The 21,138-nt window shown below is 41.2% G+C and overlaps 1 protein-coding gene and 2 long non-coding RNA genes across 4 annotated transcripts in view; 2 read left to right on the forward strand and 1 right to left on the reverse strand.

The window, feature by feature from the left end:
- Positions 1-20,664, forward strand: LOC308573298. Its single transcript, XR_014002009.1, has 3 exons — positions 1-353; positions 10,096-10,342; positions 20,395-20,664. It is a non-coding gene; the product is annotated as an uncharacterized lncRNA (long non-coding RNA).
- LOC308573316 lies at positions 3,641-5,722 on the forward strand. The gene is made up of 2 exons (XR_014002028.1): positions 3,641-5,432; positions 5,679-5,722. It is a non-coding gene; the product is annotated as an uncharacterized lncRNA (long non-coding RNA).
- Positions 16,731-21,138, reverse strand: part of COPS2 (COP9 signalosome subunit 2) — a 20,163-nt gene continuing 15,755 nt past the window's right edge. For both annotated transcript variants that reach the window (XM_081170058.1, XM_081170057.1), the window contains exons 11-13: positions 20,671-20,753; positions 18,564-18,622; positions 16,731-17,495 (exon numbers count right to left, since the gene is read on the reverse strand). In XM_081170058.1, the coding sequence (XP_081026184.1) occupies positions 17,351-17,495; positions 18,564-18,622; positions 20,671-20,753 (287 nt within the window). In that variant the 3' untranslated portion in view covers positions 16,731-17,350. The remainder of the gene's footprint in view (positions 17,496-18,563; positions 18,623-20,670; positions 20,754-21,138) is intronic.

Raw genomic sequence — 21,138 nt, forward strand, 5'->3', positions numbered from 1 at the left:
CTCCTCCGCGCTCGGAACTCCCCCCTCCCATCTTCTCCGCCGTTGCCCAGCAACGCCGGGCCTGTAAGGCTAGTTTGGAGCCCAGCTGGAGTTCATCAGGGGGAGGGCTGGTGAAACTCCTCCGCGCTTTCTTCTTAGGCTTTTCTTTCTTTATCTATTTATATGTCCATCTATCTAGGTGTGCTATGCCTTTGCCTGCATTCGTATAGGCGCTCCTCGCTGTGGGAGTGAGGCCCACAGTGGGGCTTTACTTTACATGACAGGGTGAGAGCTTTCCTTGAGCTGTGTGTCAGTTCAGTCCGACCGTATGCATGCTTACTCACGAGTAAGGCCCACAATGGGATTTACGCCCGGTGAGTATGTAATAAGATTGCAGCCTAGCTGCCTAGTAAAAGAGTGTTGAGAGTGGCTCGGGAGACTCAGCCAGGTGGGCGGGGTATAAAGGATTTATTTATTTATTTATTTATTTATTTAGGTGTGTGTTTTTTAACTATAAAGGTGCAGGGTTTTGTTTTAGGATGGTGTCTACTATGCTTAAACGCTTGCCTTTTATACTTGAGCTTAGCACTACATTTTTAGGTCAGGGCTTTGCTTGCTTATCTGTGTACTGTATGTATGTTTTCAGTTCTGATGCATATATCTGTGAAATTTATTTTATATTCTTTATTGAAAAAATTAAAAGTGCACTGTCACAAGGGTGCAGAGTAAGAGAAGACACACGCAAAAAGAATTTTAAAAAATAGTGGAAAAGAGAACAGAACAAAAGAAAGAACTTGTATACATGACCCCCCAAATATGTTATTGTAGTTAACCAGAACTTAACCTAATGCCGTATTTTTAAAAATATCTCTGTGAAACTTGGGGGAGGTTGACTTTTACCCCTTTCTCAGTTTCTTCCATAAATAGGCGTTTTTCCTTCATGCCAGTTGTTGTGTATATATAAAATTACAAAAATGGATTAAATGATCGAAGCTCATATGTCGTATTTTTCCGTCTATAAGACGCCCCCATGTATAAGACGCCTCCTAGATGGCCCAGAGTATAAGACACCCCCTAATTTTTGAAATTATTTTTTAGGGAAAAACCTAGTCTTATACATGGAAAAATACTGTACAGTAATTAGTTGCTCAACTCATAGCACAAAACTAGCCATGCCTACTTGGAAGTAAGTCCTACTGAAGCGACAAGGCTCAATTCTATACCTAGTTTCCTTGGAGTAATTCCCATTGAACTCAGTGGGCTTACTTCTGAGTAGATGTGTATAGGATTGCACTGTAAGATGTCTTTATTCAAGTGATTAATCTAGTTTTAATGTTTTATATGTTCATGTCCAATGCCATTGAACAAGTTATTGCAGCCATAGTGGTATCTAGTGTTATTTTAACTATTAAATGTGGTGTTGGCAAATGGGTCATTCATTTCTAATGGTCATTAGAGTCATAATTTTTTTCCAGTTTTCACATGGGATGATAAAATGTCACTAAGCATTGTATTCCTACAGAATAATTTACAGTGGTACCTCTGGTTGCGCACGGGATCCGTTCCGGAGCTCCGGTCGGATCCCAAGGAATTCGCAACTGGAGGTGCCTGTTCTGCGCATGTGCACGGCTCAGTAGAGCGCTTCTGCGCATGCGTGCAGGGCGAAACCTGGAAAAATACTTCTGGGTTTGCCGCATGCGTAACCCGAAAGATACACAACCAGAAGTGTGCGTATCCAGAGTTACCACTGTACTACTATCCTCCTCCTCCTATTGCATTTGTTTGTCTTCAGAAATTTGTTTAGTCGTTTAGTCATGTCCGACTCTTCGTGACCCCATGGACCAGAGCACACCAGGCACTCCTGTCTTCCACTGCCTCACGCAGTTTGTCTCCAGAAATATCTCTGCCTAAATCAGGGTTCAGCAAACTTTTTCAGCAGGGGCTGGTCCACCTTCCTTCAGGCCTTGTGTGGGGCCGGACTATATTTTTTGGGGGGTGGGGGGATGAACGATTTCCTATGTCCCACAAATAACCCAGAGATGCATTTTAAATAAAAGGACACATTCTACTCATGTAAAAACACGCTGATTCCCGGACTGTCTGCTGGCCGGATTTAGAAGGTGATTGGGCCTTAAGTTTGCCTCCCCCTGACCTAAATGCTTCCTTAATGCTGGAGGAAAGTTTAACTGAAGTTCATGTGGACAAATACACTAATAATTTCAGAGATAAAATCTGAGCAGAGGCAACCCTAATCAAAATGGTTGCTGGTTGTTCACCCAGGGCCATGGGGTCAAAACAACAAATCATATGTTTATAGGATTATAAACCCTATGTTTATAGACACACATCTTTTCAGGTTGTATTAAGATCAAGGATGGTATGGAATGATCTCCATCACTTATTTGAAATCACTCTCAGTAATGGGCTTGTTATTCAAAAGCAAAGTCACATACGTGATCAAGCTTTGCATGAAAAACCAACAGCCTATCAATTTATATCATGTTTAGTGACAGTGACTAAATACTTCATTGGAAGTATACATGAACATACATAGCAATTATAAAGTGAGTCACCTCCTGTTGATCATGTCTCAATTAGAGGTTGCATTTTTGATCCTATATAGATAATTCTGACACAGAGAGTGAAGATGCTACATGCTGACCTAGATATAACCACTGGTTGTTCTAGTCAACATTATTTCCAACACACTTTTTTTAAAAAAGGCTGATTTTACTGCGTACCTTTAGATGTTTCCACAAAAGTCGATTATGAATGCTTGTAAATAAGTAGACTGTTTTTCAGGTGGGAAACTGAGTCTAAAGAAGACAAGAATAGTCAAAACCATCTGTTGAAGCTGGAATTTGAACTCAGGATTCCATGCTTTTAACACCAGAATGTTCCCTATTAGATTAATGGTTCACAACCAAATTTCCAAGACTTGGAAAACAAGTTAGAAAACATCATAGGTAGTAAAAGTGCTTTTCTTAGCTGCTGATTAAATGTTGGAACATACAAACCGAAACCCTCTATTTTTATTGTCACTTTGGGTAGAATCTATATATTACAAAATAAAGTCTGAAATATTAAATATCTATATTTTCTTTGCCTTGGGGACTAGTACAAGGCAGTCCAAAGCCCACTGGTTGTATACTATAGGAGCACCAGTTTATCAATCCTAAATGTTTACAATTTATAATATAGTATTTTAACATTCTTTTAGAAGTTATTACATCTTGTGCTGTTGCACTTGTGCCCTCATGGGCTTCCCATAGACATCAGGTTGGTCAATGTGATAGGAGAATGTGGGACTAGATTTGGTCTGATCCAGGAGGGTTCTTATTTTCTAAGAGGCGTGGGGAGCAGCTCAGAGACCAGAGGCGGCAGAGGCTGAAAGAAAGAAGGCTGCTTAAGGCCACCTCTGGAATTAATGACAGGCAAAATTTGAACCAAGGGCTTACTTTCTCACTTTGAGCAACACACTGTACCAGCTCTTTCAGAGTGTTGTATTTTTGGTTACAAACTTCAGCCCACTCCCGGGATGGGGAGCATAGTCAGTCCCTGAAGTTTCCTTCATCCTCTCTTTGTGACTGCTTCCCTTCTGTGAGGGAACAAGCAGAGAGAGAGAGAGAGAGAGAGAGAGAGAGAGAGGGGGGGGAGGGAGGGAGGGAGGGAGGGAGGGAGAGAGAGGTATGAGAATGAGTAGCAATCTCCACTCATCTTGTTCTCCCTCGAAGATGGTATGTATGAGTAGAATGTGTCCTTTTATTGAAAATGCATCTCTGGGTTATTTGTGGGGCCTGCCTGTTGTTTTTACATGAGTAGCATGTGTGCTTTTATTTAAAATCCATCTCTGGGTTATTTGTGGGGCATAGGAATTTGTTCATTTCCTCCCCCCCCAAAAAAAATAATAGTCTGGCCCCCCACAAGGTGTAAGGGACAGTGGACCAGCCCCCTGCTGAAAACGTTTGCTGACCCGTGTAAGCTGTTGTGCTCAGTTCCTTCTTGCAGGCATCCCAGAAACATCTGGTTGGTCACTGTGAAAAGGATGCCGAACTAGATGGGCTGCCAAGATTGGGGGCATTGCGGAAAGTTGAAAGGGTGGCTAGACCCAGGAAGGGGAGGGCAGGACAGGACAGGATAGGATAGGCATCAGCAGGGGACCCTGACAAGGCACTGATATCTTGACAGCTTCCCCAAGGTGCCAGGTGCTGATGCTGGTTTAGACTGAGAGCATGTTGTCTAAGGGCCTCCCCAAACCTGGCACTGAACACTTGTTAAAGTGTAGAAAGCACTTCTAATGTGAATGTATACTATCTCCCCCAACCTGGTGCCTCCCCAATGTTTTGGACTACAGTTCCCATCAGCCCCAGTCAGTATGGCCATTAGTGAAGTATGGTAAGAATTGTGGTCCCAAACACTGGAAGGCACTTCATTGGGGAAGGCTGATCTATACCATGAAGTCAAAATGCCATACCAGAAGGAAGGAGTGTTATTGCAGAAATACCCTTTACTATCTGTGATCATTTTCTCATGGCAGTTCATTTATTCAGTTCTATTGGCATAACTACAGCTGGAAAAAGCCGGTGTTCTAAATACAGCACATGGAGTGACTGCCTATTCAAGTATTGTGCAATTTAATTAACTTTGCTTGCAATGCTAAACACAATGAAAAAGTAGATATAGAACATAATATAGATTTAAATCTCTGGGAAAACTTTGGAAGAGTGATTTGAAGTTCACAGCATATTATTCTTTGAAGGCGAACTATCTGAAAATGATTTACAGATAGTATCTTACTCCAAGTAGACTTGCTAAAATGTATAAGTCTGAGTCGGATAAGTGCTGGAGATAAAATGAGACTGAGGGTATGTTTTATCATATGTGGTGGGCTTGTAAAAGGGTAAAAGAGTCCTGGGAAATAATTTATAATGAATTGTAAAAAATGTTTAAAAGTACGTTTTCCAAAAAGCCAAATTCCTTTTTGTTGGGGTTAATTCAGATGTAAATTCCCAGGTGTCAAAAAAGATTATTTATGTCTGCCACTACCACAGCCCGTGTTTTATTAGCCCAAAAATGGAAAACGAGCAAGGTCCCAACTAAAGAAGAATGGCAACTTAAACTGAAGAAATATGCGCAGCTTGCAGATTTAGCGTATAGAATAAGAGAACAAGAAGAACACAGGTTTAAAGAAGATTGGAAAATGTTTATTGAATATATGGGTGAAAATTATGTACATTTAAAAATGCTGGTAGCATTCAGATAAATTCAACCGTGTAGATAAGCTTTGATGGATGTAATAATGGAATACTGAATGGTTTAGTTTGTGTAAAATATGCAGGGATTTATGGTGTGTAAATTGAACCATGGAAAGAGAAGAAGGGAAATAATTGATTGAAGGTTGTTTAAATGAATACGCTAAAATGTAAAATAGAAAAATTTAATAATATACAGTGGTACCTCAGGTTAAGTACTTAATTCGTTCCGGAGGTCTGTACTTAACCTGAAACTGTTCTTAACCTGAAGCACCACTTTAGCTAATGGGGCCTCCTGCTGCCGCTGTGCCGCCAGAGCACAATTTCTGTTCTCATCCTGAAGCAAAGTTCTTAACCCGAGGTACTATTTCTGGGTTAGCGGAGTCTGTAACCTGAAGCGTATGTAACCTGAAGCGTATGTAACCTGAGGTACCACTGTATATAAAGAAAAAAGCCGGTGTTCTAAATAAAGCACATGGAGTGACTGCCTATTCAAGTACTGTGTTGTACAATTTAATTAACTTTGCTTGCATTGCTAAACACACTAGGGGTTTAGCCTCATTGAAGACAGTAGGGGTTACTTCTTAAGAAACATGTAGGAGTGCTGTTATTGCACACATATGTATGTTTGTTTCTTTTCGAGATGAGATATTCTCACATCAATAGGATTGTGAGATGACCTTACTTGATTTGGATGCAAGTTCAAACTTAATAATTCTTTATGCTTGCAACACAACTGTGAAATTCACAGTGGTTGCATTTCCCTTCCTCACTAGGAAAACACTGCTGGTGATCAGAAGTCCAGAAGAAGGACCCAGTTGCCTTTTGAAGGTCTCTATTTTTAAAATAGTTTTACTGTTTTCACAGAACAAAGAACACAATGAAGGGGAAACACATAAGGAAAGAAATAACCCCCCATACCTTAACACAGGCACCCCCCCCCGGTCAGATCAGCCATTAAAGCAAGAACAAATAAAACCAAGCTAGGGTGCTATTCCACATGCAACCATGAGAGCTAGGTGGACAAAAATATTTTTTCCTTAGTGGCAACAGAATAAAGCCTGACCAAGTTGCACAAAGTGGGCTATGTCGATAACTTTCTAATAATTATCAGTGTCAAGAAAAGAGAGAATAGTTGTTCCCATATCCACTAGTGCAGGAGTGGGGATCTTGTGGTCCTCCATGTTGCTGGACTACAGTTCCCATCATCCCTGATGGTTTAACTGTGCTACCTTAGGTTGATGGGAGTTGGAGTCCACAACATTTGAAGGATAATGGGTTCCCTATTTCTGCACAAATGAGAAAATAAACAATGAGTTTTAACTTAGAGGTAGATTTCTCTCAAACAGTGAAGCTGTAATTTGTGCCCACTTCCCTGGGAAGAAACCCCACTGATCACAGTGAGATTTACCATCAGGTAACCATGCACAGGATAGGGCTGCATGAACATTTTCTTAATTTAGCCAAACAACATGCTGTCAGAGGCTCTTGCTTACTTGGGGACAACTTTCATTGAACTTAATGCATAGGATCAGTCTGCAATGAAGCCCCAGACTCAGGCACCTTCCTTGGAGATTTTCAAAGTCTAAACAGGTCTAGTACATTTTGTAGTGCTTCAAAAGCTGTTTGACCAGAGCCCATGGCAGGATAAGGGGAAGTGACATATATACAACAGGCAACATATCACTGCAACGTTTCTGAAAACTATCACCTGCAAACGGAACAGGACAGTTTAAGCAGGGCTGCAAATTGATAATGCAACCAGACATAGTGCACTACACATTTTCTGTGTTCCAGTTGGACCCAAATCTCAAGATTAAATCTACAACAGAGAGAGAGAGATCTAAACATATTGTTGAGATCTGTGGAAGTATCACAGTGATGTCAGTGCTGGGCTGAACAGCACCACACTACCTCTGGGTTTGGCAGGGGGCTAGGGAAGATTAGGAACAAGAGAAAGCACAATTCTTCCTTTTGGCAGCTGAAGGTGGAAATAAATGTGCATATAAATGAAGTAAAGTAGCCTTTGAGCCTCTTCTTCAGTATTTAGTTTAATGTTTGATCATTGTTACCAATGTTTATTTCATCTTTTATGTTAATACAAATCAGCATTCTGCCCAACAGGGTTTTGTATTTATGTTGAGAAACTATTGAAGCCAAGGGCATGTGTGTCACACAGCTCAATCCCAAATACTCATGTCACTTCCTCCAATAGTATGTACTTTCTAGTAGTTAGGACTGCAATCTATGATTCTACAATAATTTTAATGTTTTGCCCCTTCATATCTTTTCCAGCATCTGCATTAAAGGAGTGCATCCAAAATATGGTTTTAAACAGATCAGATCAAGCGTGCTTAAAACCCTGCAATTTAAAAGGAGAGTTTCATGATTCATTAATAAATGCAGGAGGGTAAGATATCATCAAGAAGATAAACAGTGTGTAAAGGTTTCATAACTTTTGAAAGTAAACAACTAAATCCCTCTGCAATCCACCTTTCAGTTCTTCGTAACATAGTGTTATGAGTGGGTGTTGAAATCTGATCAAGCCTTCTAATCCCTAGATTCAGCAAGGGTTAAAATATAAGCCAGGCTACCTTCTTTCATTGAGGTGATCGCCTGGGTGAAAAGCTAATAAGAGAGCAAAGGAAAGGGGGCTCTGTGCCAGATAATGAAAGGGTGGGTCCCATCCTCCAGCTTTTTGATAATTAGAAGAACAACGATTGAGTTTGAGAGCAGAGTTTGCTGTGATGTGACCTAGAGGGGAAAAGCTGCAGGCTGAAAAGATGGAGAGTGAGCTATGGCTGTTTTCTGCTTGAATTCAAGGCTGCTGCTATGGGAGTTAATGCTGTGAACCCCTCCATCATAGGCTCAGGTTGTATATATGTATAAATAAACCACATATCCTAAAGACACCACAGTCTCTGCTGTGCCTCATTTCCAATAGGGACCCCTGGAATCTCGCACCACTTTGAGATTGCAGTGGCATGCAACGATATGTTTGTGCATGTTGTACTTCTGTTGAGAAACAACTTATTTAAAAACCCAGTCACTGCTCTCCTTCTGAGAAATGTGGGAGAACCCGTCTGCCCAGAGAATCCAGTGAAAAATGCCCACTACAAGCAGGACCTGAAACAACTGCCTTCTTTGTAATGGCCATCAGGATTGTAAATCTGGAATGCAGTTCAGCTTGTTAGGAATCCTACTCCAAATGGTGTTGACTGTCAAGTTATAGCCTGTGACATTTTTCTTAAGATATTTGCTTGATCGTATTTAAAATAAATGTATTGCTACAATGAAAATGGCCATTGTACAGTTCTCTTTTATGCTCCAGCAATACATGCCCACATAAAGGTCACTTCTTTTTTTGGTAAAGGCTGTTATTCAGGCTTTGTTAACAATGCAGTTCTTCAGAGCTAATCTGGGTAGTGCTTTCTGGTTCTGTTTTTATTATATGGCAGCAAAATGTCTGTCATTATGATGGGCAGATGGTGTGCACAGAGAAGGGCTTCAGTGGTGCTGTCAGGGCAGAAATCCAGAGCCCCACTCGGCTGAATGAGCAGGAGGGTCCCACAAATGCAACAGGGATGTCTTGACACAGTTTGGACTAGGCAAAGTAATGCATATTTTCATCTGTTATCATTGACTGGATTTCCTGCTGTCCTTGACCACAAAAAGATCCCTGTGAAGGGTTACAACAGTATAAAAATACAACATTAAAGTCCGTTTTAAAAAAACCATCAGAAGAATAGAATGGATCCTAACAATATAAATCTCAGATGCCAAAGGCTAGGGTAAAGAGGTACCGTATTTTTTGCTCTATAAAATGCACCAGACCACAAGACGCACCTAGTTTTTGGAGGAGGAAAACAAGAAAAAAAATATTATGAATCTCAGAAGCCAGAACAGCAAGAAGGATCGCTGCGCAGTGAAAGCAGCAATCCCTGTTGCTGTTCTGGCTTCTGGGATAGCTGCGCAGCCTGCATCCGCTCCATAAGACACACACACATTTCCCCTTACTTTTTAGAAGGGAAAAAGTGTGTCTTATAGAGCAAAAAATACGGTATCTATGTGTACGAAGTCATTAAGTCGAGAATCTAAAACTGCATAACTGCACTGCTGGATGGCTTTCACATTGCAAGGACCCTTAGAGAGTGCTGTGGATCTGTTCATGGGCACACTGTACCCCCTTATTCAGGATCCTGCCCACACCCCTCTCCATGACTGGAACAGAAAGTGGTTTTTGTACTTGCTTCAATGTGTCCCAAAGTGGAGCACTTTACCTTTCTCCATAGGAAACTCTTCACTTATATGGGAGAAGTTAAGAGTGTGCACTGGAACTATGCCAGATATCAGCATCCAGCACCTTGCAGCAACTGTTGATGCCCCAGAAAATCAGCAGATCTCACCTGTACTGGTGTATTCTAGTCCTCCTATATTAGGATTTCAGAACTGCTGTTTCAGTTTTCTACAAGGTCCCCAACATAGTATTGTTCCAGAGCACTCTGGGGAAATTTAAATGGTGATTCTAGTACAGCCTGGAGAAACTGGTCTGAAATAACCCATTCACGTGCATGTTTCCACATTAGAGTCTGTCTCTATGGTATAGTGTCAAAGCAGAATGGATTGGGTAATGTTCACGTGTGACAAAGTCACCATTGTACTCAGATTACAAATGCAGCTGGCTGGTATGTTGGAAATTGAATGCTAGATGAGATTAACCTTTGGTCAGATCCAGCAAGACACTTCTTATGTACTGACGCCAACTGCACCACCTCCCATAAATAATTTCTTCACCACATTCTATTCCTGAAGAAAGCACCAGCATGGACTGTCCACTCAACTACACTTTCTCAATTCTTAACAGAAGCAAGGGGAAGGAATACAGTCCTATCCCGCTGGACAAGAGAAGAAAGCGATATTGTCTAAAACATCACACATCCTTATCAGCCTATTGCATGTGTGAAGAATGAGAATGAGGGCTGTGGTGGTACTCCAGAACGTCTTCTCAAAGACCCTCCTGGGGCATGGAAAGGACTCACTGATTCTGTTGTGGCTGTGCATCTGTCTCCAGCAGCTATACAGATTGCAAGGGAGGAGAGTCTGACATAAAGGTTTGTGATGTATTCCCACTCATTTAAGGATCTCCTAGTACACATGGTACTCCCCTCCTCAGTTTATCCTCGAAACCAGCCTGCAAGGTAGCTTAGGCAGGGAGATAGTGACTTGGCCAACCAAGGTCATTCTAACCACTGCTCTCACCAATGTAGTCATTGCCTTCTAGTGGTACCCATTTAGCCTTTATAGTGCCAAACAGCGGGATGTTTGTGGCGCTCCCAGACAGAAGCAAGACCAATGGCAGGGCAGGTTGTGGCCATGCAACTCTGTCTCTTTTCCACCTCTCTGAATGTTGTGACTCACTGCTGCTCTCTGGACTAACTCTGAGAATCATTTCCTCTTCCAGCTGGGTGTCGAAGGAACACCTTCACCTCTATTGCCCTATTTGCTTGTTATGTTTGGCGGACAATGCATTCTTGGTAGTCAACAAATTTGGTGAGGGGTAGAGCCTTTTCTAGGGTGGCAAGATTTTATACAACTCTCTTCAGCTCAAGCAAGTGCTATCATTGTTGACTCACTAAAACAAGGCTGGGGAACTTTTGACCCTCCAGATGTTGCCAAACTACAACTCCTACCAGCCCCAGCAAATATGGCATATAGCCGGGGATGATAGGAGTAATATTGGGAGCAACAAAGATTCCCCATACCTGTGCTAAAGTAGGTTCCTATGTTTGTAGACCATTCTTCATCTTTATTCACAGCAGGCTGTTATGTTTCAACTCTGTCCTGTTACCAGCTTTATTATCATTTTTATCTGTATTGATTTAAAGGTGGATAAAGGTAAAGGGACCCCTGACCATTAGGTCCAGTCGTGACCAACTCTGGGGTTGCGGTGCTCATCTCGCTTTATTGGCCGAGGGAGCTGGCGTACAGCTTCCGGGTCATGTGGCCAGCATGACTAAGCCGCTTCTGGCAAATCAGAGCAGTGCACGGAAATGCCGTTTACCTTCCCGCCGGACCTATTTATCTACTTGCACTTTGACGTGCTTTGGAACTGCTAGGTTGGCAGGAGCAGGGACTGAGCAACGGGAGCTCACCCTGTCGCGGGGATTCGAACCACTGACCTTCTGATCGGCAAATCCTAGGCTTCGTGGTTTAACCCACAGCGCCACCCAGTATGTTAAACAATTGGCTGTGCATTACTTCCAGACTGATGTGCTCTGGGCGGTATAGAAATGTTTTAATAAATAAAAATGTTTCCAGGTGAGTGTGCAAAACGTTCTTTTCCGAATAGAAACAAGTAGGTAAAACACTGAGCCTTATTAGCTCAGCTCTTTGGTACTTGAGGAAATTAAAAATAGTGGTAGCGGCAAGCCCAATTCCATGGGCTTGGGGGGTGGGAATAACGGGAAGTCCAGACCACACCCAGACCCCATCTTCTCTATACGTTTAAAGCAGAACTGTCTTAAACAGTCTTGACTCCCCCACTTCAATAATCCTGGGAACTGTAGTTCGTTCAGTGTGCTGAGAGTTATTAGGAGACACTCGCATATTGCCCATTCCTCTCACAGAGCGACAGCTTTCAGAGTTCCCCAAGAAGGGAACCACTTTGAAAACTGTAGCTCTGTGGGAGAATGTAGGTCTCCTAATAGTCGCCATAACATTTTTTAAAAATTAATTTTTATTATTAAAATAATTCAGCATTAATACACATGTTACAAATATACAAACATACATTTCATACAATCCTTAAAAATATTCATACATACCCACTCAATTCCACAGATACTTCTTTTTCCCATCACCATCCCTTACCCCTCACCCCACCCTTGTGTTGAACTTCCAATCTACTCAATTGCAATTTCTTTCCACTTCCATTACTTTCTTTGACACACTTTAAAACCAATTTTCTGCTTCTTTTTCTGTTACACATTGCTATCCATCTTATTTAGTATTTCAGTATTTATAACGGAGCTTGTTTATTCTAATAGGAGTTCTGATTTTTCCAGTATAGTTTTGCAAGTATCCTTTAAACACCTTCCAGTCTTTGTCTATCTTCTCTTTTGAGATCCTTCCAATTTCTCCCATTGTTTTGGATATATTGTAATACTCTAAGCCACTCTGTTTTTGTCGGTATAATATCACTTTTCCAATTTTTCGCAATCAATAGCCTTGTGGCTACTGTTGCATATAAATATAATGCCTTGTCTTCTTCCTTTAGACTTCCTAGTACTATTCCCAATAGAAAACCTTCTGATGTTTTCCTAAATGAATATCTGCCACAACATTAACAGCTGATGCTTCCCAGGATTCTTTGGGTGTAAGCTTTGACTATTTAACGTGGAAAGACACTGCTTTAATAGTAAAGGACAGGTGGGGCTCTGGTACCAGTGGCGGTGGGCCTTATCCTTTGGCAAAGGATGCTATGTGCTGGCACCTGCCCTGCTTGTCTACTTCTGAGATCACAGTTGTGGGTCTAGGAAGGTTTATACTGGGAGGGGTGATGTGGTAGACCATCATGCACAGTGCAACATTTTTATGGAGGAGAAGTTTTAGAGACAACACTTTGCACTAGGGATCAGGCAGGGCAGAAATGTCAGCTGTACTGCTACGTAAGGACCTAACCCTTCAGTGGGGTTTGCCTTCCAGTTTCTGATCCCTGTTTGTTATCTCACTTCATCTACAACAACTTGGCCTCTTTTACAGTGCTGCAATTCCTCTGCCAGAAAGTGTAGGAGGACTGCATAGATTCCTACTTGGCAGGGTCAGATTCCAGACAATCCGCTGAATGCTGTTTAGCAGCAGCTATGGAATGGGGATATAGGCAGCGAAGGACAATGTGAAGATTAGAGTTGCAACCCTGAACACACTTAATAGCGAGTCAGTCCCATCAAGTTCCATGGGACTTACTAAACAAACTTGAGGAAATTGCACCACAGGTAGGGCAGGATAGCAAACTGATGGCACAGAGGCTCAACCAAGTCACCAAGACAAATTTGCCTGGGTCCTGGCACCCTCGCCAGATTTTTAAGTATGTCATATTCATCCAGGGCAACGATATTATTGTTGATGGCATCATAGGCTTCTTTGGGAACAACTTAACATACCTAAATTGTCCATGGACTGTCTTGGTGTTCATGTATGCATTCTGCTCATCAAGTTTATTATATACTACATGGTAAAATAGGCCAACACATGCTTTTTAAAAAGCTTCAAAGCCAAAAAGTATTGCAGCTTTTTGCCTACCGAATACTGCTTTATATGAAAGCCCAGCTACATCAGTGCTATGTTGCTAACCAAGGGACATCATAAAGCATGCTGCTCCTCTGGAGCCAATCCATTTGTTGGGTGTTATATTGGAGTGGATGAAGTGAATATTGTTTAATTATAGTGGACAGACAAAGAATGAGAAGTCCCTTCTGAATTTTATTTCTCCCTCTCTCTTTTTAACCCCTATTCTATTTCTTATTTATTTATTTATTTATTTATTTATTTATTTATTTCTCTCTCTCTCTCTCTCTCTCTCTCTCTCTCTCCCCTCCCCTCCTTTGTTTCCATTGCATTTAGAACCAAGTCTTAGTTAGTTTAGGCAAAAAACAATATTTGATATTAAATTTTGTATTTTTCTCTGTAAGCCCTAATAAAATGTATTCAAAACACAGCCAATCCATTTGTCACACTCCAGAAAAATGTTCAATTTTGCCCTGCCCCTTCAATGAGAGCACATCTTTGGGAATTATAGTAAAAGCCACAAAATGTACAGTCTGTAGCTAGAGCTGTTCAGCTGCCACAACTCTACTGGAGTTGGGGAGTGGGGAGAAACCAATAGACCTAATTTGGTTATGTCAATTACTTTCAATAGGTCTACTCAGAGTAACTTAGTGGAATACCACCTTGCGGTGGAAAATGTAAAAATTGTAGAGTTTTGCAAATTATGAACATTGGTTGCACAATTTATAAAAAGGCACATAATTTGGACTGCACTGGAGCTGAATTATTATTCTGTAATCTACCATAAACCCTGGCTATAGAATGAGTAGGACACCTGCCACACACTCTCTATACATACATACATACATACATACATACATACATACATACACACATACATACATTTGAGACTATAGTTCCCATCAGGGATTCCATGGTGACAAAGGCTGATACAGGAGATACCGGCATCTTAGGGAGCTGCCTTATACAAGATTAGACCATCATTCCATCTAACTTGATATTAGCAATACATCTCCACAATTTTTAGATGGGTCTTTCTCAGTCCTTTAGAGAGATGAACTTGGGACTTTTTCCATGCTAGATACTGTTTCAAAGGATGTCGGTGTTCCTTATTTTTTGTATAGAAAGCTCCTTGCTATAAGCTATGAAAGAAAGCTAACCATCTGATTTCAGACATCTATTTTGGCTCCTACCTTAAAATGACAAGCCATTTCCCAGATTTGCGTAATGTTTAATGGAAGGAGGTGGGGAAACCATTTGGATACACAGTACGTTAATTCAGCCCTGGACAATAAAATTTTCATTGTTTAAATCTCAAGTAAAAAACAAACAAACAACCTCACAGTTACCTATGTGGGCTTTTTTTTAAAGAGTGGGGAGGAGACACATTGCAATTGTGTTCCAGGTACCGTTGTCTGAAACCTGTCCTGTGCTGCATAGCACACAAGGGATTGTTAAGGCATCTTCTAGAATGTACTTTCAGTTCATGTGGAACAACAATACCTCTTGAGAGCTTGATGTGCACTAGAACATATTTCAGAATGCTCTGCAACATGCAGGATTTCCATGGCAGAAGTTTGAAAGCTATTGCCCTAGGGATTGAATGCACTACTATATAGTGTGCTATACAAGCAGTAAGAAATCATTTGGTCCTGCTCACATACTCAATAGCACGTGAAGGCACCAGTGAGCTTCTAGCCAGCATCATGCGGAGGCAACACTCAAACGCAACAGTGCCTCTACATGGCAGCTGTACACATGGCCACTGCAAGACTGTGGTGGCTTAAAAAACCAAACCAACAAGGGACATCATTGCAAAAAAATTAAAAAATCTTGGTAAGCATATGTAGAGCACCTGTAGAGTTCCTCCTCTCAGAGACACCGGGTTATAAAACAGTACTTTGCTTGATCCAACATGTTCTCAAAAGGGATGCCATGTGAGGGTGGAAGGGAAAGTTCACAAGACATCTAAAATATATGAACCAGGATTATTCCTTTCACCAGTGCTGCTAGTACAAAGGTAAGACAAGGATACAGAATGGGAAGCAGCTGCAGGACATGGAAGAGGAAGAGAATCATGGGCAGGCAGGACAAAAACTCCATCTTTGGACATAGCCCACAGGCTTTCAGGAAAATTCCCACAACCACATCCCCTCAATTCTAGGAATTTACTATGAAAAGAACAAAAAGCCGACCAACAATCATTTTCAAAGTTTTACTTCTGTTAACCATATTCTATCAGATTCCATATGGAAACCTAACAGTCTCAGCTGCAATAATGCTTTGAAATACCCTCTACTGCTTCCTATTGGCAGACTGTGAAAGAACTGTCTGTAGTTCACCTGCCACTTCAGAAATCCTCATATGAAAAGACCAATTTTGACTCCATAGCCATCAGGTATGACTCCTGAATGCTGGTCTTAAGTTTTTATTTAGTTTCTCCCCCTTTTCTTTTAAAAAGAGTAAAACCACAAACTTCCATTTGGCACCACTCGTCTGTGCAATCCCATCAACCACAGCCCATGTTTATCTAAATCCAAGATTTAAAAATCCAGTTCTGTGATGTGCCAAAACAACAGTGGCTAGGACACTCTTAAGAAAGGGTTGTACATTAGCAAACAGTTAAATTGGTAACGCTTGATCAGTAGCGTTTGCATATAAATACCAAAGAGTAATACTTAAACACACGTGCAAAATTTAAGTTAATAGGTGCAGCCTGCACAATTAGCTAATCACATTAGATAATTAAGTGCATCCCACAGGTTCGTAACCCAATGTGGACATTTCCCACCTCCCTTTCAGTTTCAGAGCTAATATGGTTAAGATTACATCTGAACTTGTATTTTCATTAACTAACTTTAGTTCAGCCAGTCTACAAACCCATTCTAGCTGCAAAATGTGGTTTGACACTAACTATGGTTAGCAAGAACATTCTTCTTTGAAACTGAAAGGGAAGATGCCAGTGGACTGCTCTTGACTGACTAGCCACAGAGCAGGCAGTAATAGGCTTGCACTAAGAAAATGTGGCATGTGTAGAAGTTTCACATAAGCCCCTTTGACAGATTGCAGTTGTTTAGCAGCACAGCTTCGTAGATGGTGCCCCTGACCTTCAGAGTGCTTTCAAAATACAGGCAGAAGGCAACAACACTCTCCCTGAATCTCTTAAACACAAGCCAGCCACATAATGAAAAACACATCAAGAAACAAAAACTCTACAATTTCTGAACTGCACTGTTTATTTTTGCTGCTTGAAACCTAAGTGACAGTATGCCACCATAATTACGGGGTTTCTTCTAAACCTTTACTACACTGCAGGTACAGAAATATACGGACACATTTTTGGAGAATTGACATTTTGCAAAATGCAGCAAACATTTTGATTTATACATGAGAAAAAGGAAGTGTTCAAAAGGGTATGCATTTCAAGTTATTGCAGGTTATTTTTTTGTGAGATTTCTTTTTTCTGCAGGTAAAATATGTTTAAATTTAAACCAACAGGAACGTGTCAGTGTATTTAAAATCATGACAAACAAAACCTTCGCTCTGGTCATTAGTTGCCCCTTGACAAATTATTAGGGTGTTGCATGGTGAGGGCAAGATGTCAACACAGCATAAATCCCGTGGCATTTGGTTTTCTTCTGGAGATTAAAGCTGTTTTTCTTGGGATAAATGCAGCAGCAAAACACAAACCAGCTGATCAAAAAAGCACTTCTGCCATTAACTCCAATAATTTCAGGGCACACCAACCGACAGTAGTTTTGCCATTCCCAGTTTTTAAGGTTTACATCACTGCGCTGTTGCCTTAAGTACATTTTGTAATTGCCTGTTGTTGGTTAAGCCAGCTTGCTGACTACGGCCTGATTGAGAGAATTTAGTTGGTTGGTCCATTTATCTAACGCAGTATACCGTGCTCCACCCCTCTTCTGATGATCCAGCTCAAGGAGTTGATTGACTTGATCAATTCGGCCATGAATAGTGCTAAAGCAAGAGACAAAACAAGACATATTAAAGTGCGTCCTACAACATAGGTAATACAGGTTGGTGCAAAGTTATGAATGTTCCAGACAACACAAGCTGATGCAAATTATGAGTGTTTCCACTCATGGCCAGGAGGTCAAGAACACAACAAGGGGCTCATTATGTCCTTCCCCTCCCTCATGACATCTCCAGTTTCCTCAACTCCTCTTTTTGTAGCGGAATTATATTAATGCTACAAACTAAAGTTTGCAAACTAACTATGGTTAATAGTCCCTGGTTCAGATTAACTCTGGTGAGGGTCAAAAAGGGAAGGGTGGAATTAACAAGGCATGTGCAAGTCCATGGGACACTCCTAATTTACTGAATATGAGTAGGATATTTTTATGATTTATTTCAAAAAAACTATATGCTGCTTATTATTTAAAAAAAACAAAAACCTCATAGCTGTTTCCAAAAACATTAAAAAAAAATTAAAACAGTACTTTAAAACATGCAAAAGTTAAAATCCATAAATAGATTATAATTACCTCAACTTTCTAAGCATCTGAACAGGCTTGTCTAAATAAAAATGTTTTTAAAGGTAAAGGTACCCCTGACCATTAGGTCCAGTCGTGGGCGACTCTGGGGTTGTGGCACTCATCTCACTTTATAGGCCGAGGGAGCTGGCGTTTGTCCGCAGACAGCTTCCAGGTCATGTGGTCAGCATGACTAAGCCGCTTCTGGTGAACCAGAGCAGCGCATGGAAACTCCGTTCACCTTCCCGCTGGAGCAGTACCTATTTATCTACTTGCACTTTTGAACTGCTAGGTGGGCAGGAGCTGGGACCGAACAACGGGAGCTCACCCCGTTGCAGGGATTCGAACCGCCGGCCTTCTGATCGGCAAGCCCTAGGCTCTGTGGTTTAGACCACAGCGCCACCCGCCTCCCTAAAAATGTTTTTAGCAAGCACCAAAAAGAGTGGGAGCAGGGGGAGGTAAGGATCTGGCCCAATCCAGTTCCCCACCCCTGCTATAAAGAAACATTTAAAAAACATTCAGTACTCAAAAAGGAAAAGAAAAAAATACTCACTTATCCAGTATACACTGCACAAGCAAGCTCTCCACATCAGCTACATCTATGTTTAACTCCTAAGGGAGAAAAGAGGTATTAAATATCAATGTAGCTTTGGGTAGTAAGCAATTTTTTTCTTTATCTAGGAAAGCAAGGGTGAAGTTAAACATATAACGTCAATACCAGTTTGATCACTGGGAAAGGAAGGATTAGCAGATGAAAGCCTTTAGAGTCAGCCTTGTGGGTTGCTGCTGGCAGTACACTTATAGCTCAATACTATAAACCAGTCTCCCAACCTTGTGACCTCAAGAAGTTTGGACTGTTGTATTGTAACTTTTGAATAAATGTTTTAAAGATTTTTTTTTTTAAAAGGTGCTTGGACTATAATTCCAGCACCCTGACATCTGGCCGTGCTATCTGGGCTTTAAATCCAGCAACATTTGGAGCACACCAGGTTGAGGAAAGATGCAAGTTGCAGTGGGTATATATGACGGTCAAGGAAAGGGTAGGAAAGTTTTAACACAAACAGCAGAATCAGTTATAGTTATCTTGACTTGACTAGCAATAGTAAAACCTATGTACCTATGTTGAGAGAGGGACAGGGGCCGGGTTCAGATGTAATGCAAAATCATGTTTTGTTTTTTGGCTATACATTTTAAAATGTATCTAAGCCAAAGAGTTTGAAGCTGAACTGCAAACCATGGTTTTCACAAACTAGTGACACCAATTATGACCAAGTGGCTGCTACACCATGGAGACTCGATTGAAACCAATGAAGCTGAATTCTGAGCAGCAAGAAGGAAGGAAAGCCACTCTACACAGTTACACCTTGGTTCTCAAACGCCTTGGTACTCATACTTTTTGGCTCCCGAACACTGAAAACCCAGAAGTGTTCCGGTTTTCAAACATTTTTCAGAAGCCGAATATCCGACACGGCTTCCACTTGAATGCAGGAAGCTCCTGCAGCCAATCGGAAGGCGCGCCTTGATTTCCGAACGTTTTGGATGTCGAACGGACTTCCGGAACGGATTACGTTCGAGAACGAAGGTACAACTGTACCGTTGTTTTTCTTGCTGAACATCTGGAAGTTCCAATAGTGGCATGGACTTTTAACTAGCTAGCATAAACCATGGCTTTGCCTTTCACATTTTAAAAAAAGCCAATGAAAACTGAATTCTGTGATAAATTGTGCAAATAACCATATCTGCCTAATTAATTTTGATTTTGCCAGCTCAGCTGAAGAACAAGTAGCTGTGCAGGCCTCTGTACCCACTGCAATTCCACTTCAGCCTCCTGTCTGGCTTTTGAGAAGTTAGAAGGCACTGACCACAGCTTTTCAAACTTATCTTTCACAGATGTAGTTTCACAGGTTTGTGAGGAAGAGGAATGTGCATCCAACAGCAATGTTGATCTCAAATTTGCCTCTCTCCCCCTCCATTTAGGAGTAGCAAATACAGAAAATAATTTGAGTTGGCAGTAGTCGACTGTTATTCACCAGACCCTCCCACTTTGATTTCTGTTCCTTTGAAAACTCTAGTTTGCCCCTGCTGCAAGTAACGAGCATAATATCGGCAGGTACCCATTTCACTCCAGAATGCCCTATTGAAACAACTACACATCATGATGTACATCATGCACCGCTGGGTGAAAGAGGGCAGTTGCTAGAGGTGGGAGCTGTTAGAAAATCTGCTGCCACTGACATTTGTAACAGTGGCAAGCCAAGAAAGAACAAACGTTTTGTGTGTGTGTGTGTGTGTGTGTGTGTGTGTGTGCGCGCGCGTGTGTGTCAGTGTCGCATCACTAATTGCAAGCCCTGCCGCCACAAATTAACAGAATTTTCTTCCCACAGAAAACTGCAAGCGGTTTTTGAGCTGCTCCTTTTGCTGACCCCCGCCCATAACATTTGAGCCCAAAAATCATCTTATTGCAACCCAGTATCACAGCCTAAACTTATGCTGTGCTCCTCTGGGATTTACAGCATCTCTCACAACCCTGGCATCTGGAAGGGAAGCAGCAAACAACAAGTTGGCCAGCTGTTAAAACCTCCAAGAGAAAAAAAATATCAAGATGCAGGTTTTGTAAACAGTTTTAAGTGTAATCCTCTGGAGACAGTGTGTTCAAATACCTTAGAAATAAAAGGAATATGTATTCTTGTGTAAGGCTTAATTAATTTTATAAGCACTTGTGTTCGGATGTTTCGCAAAAGTTCTGGAAAAGAACAAAAGCAAAGTAATTACAGTATGAATACAATGAAAGCACTTTAGATAAAAGCAAATGCATAGGTCTAATTTTATATCTAGCGATCACTACACTTTTACAGATGCATTAGACTGTATATCAAACCCTAAGAATGTTCTCTCAAATGACGTTTCCAGCTGGGAATTTGAGTGAAATTTAAATCAAACTAACGAATTATTCAACTGTATTTAAATGCCCCCTAACTCAAATGGTAGCTCAGTTTGGAAACAAACTGGGCATCAACCTGTAGAAACTGAAAGTTTCCCAAGTAAATGTCACCAGGTTCAATTCCTGGCATCTTTAGTTAACAGCTACTGAACTGAAAAGGATAATGATTGTTAGTATAGTTCATTAG

Source organism: Podarcis bocagei (assembly GCF_964188305.1).
Source record: "Podarcis bocagei genome assembly, chromosome: 14".
Lineage (NCBI taxonomy): Eukaryota > Metazoa > Chordata > Lepidosauria > Squamata > Lacertidae > Podarcis > Podarcis bocagei.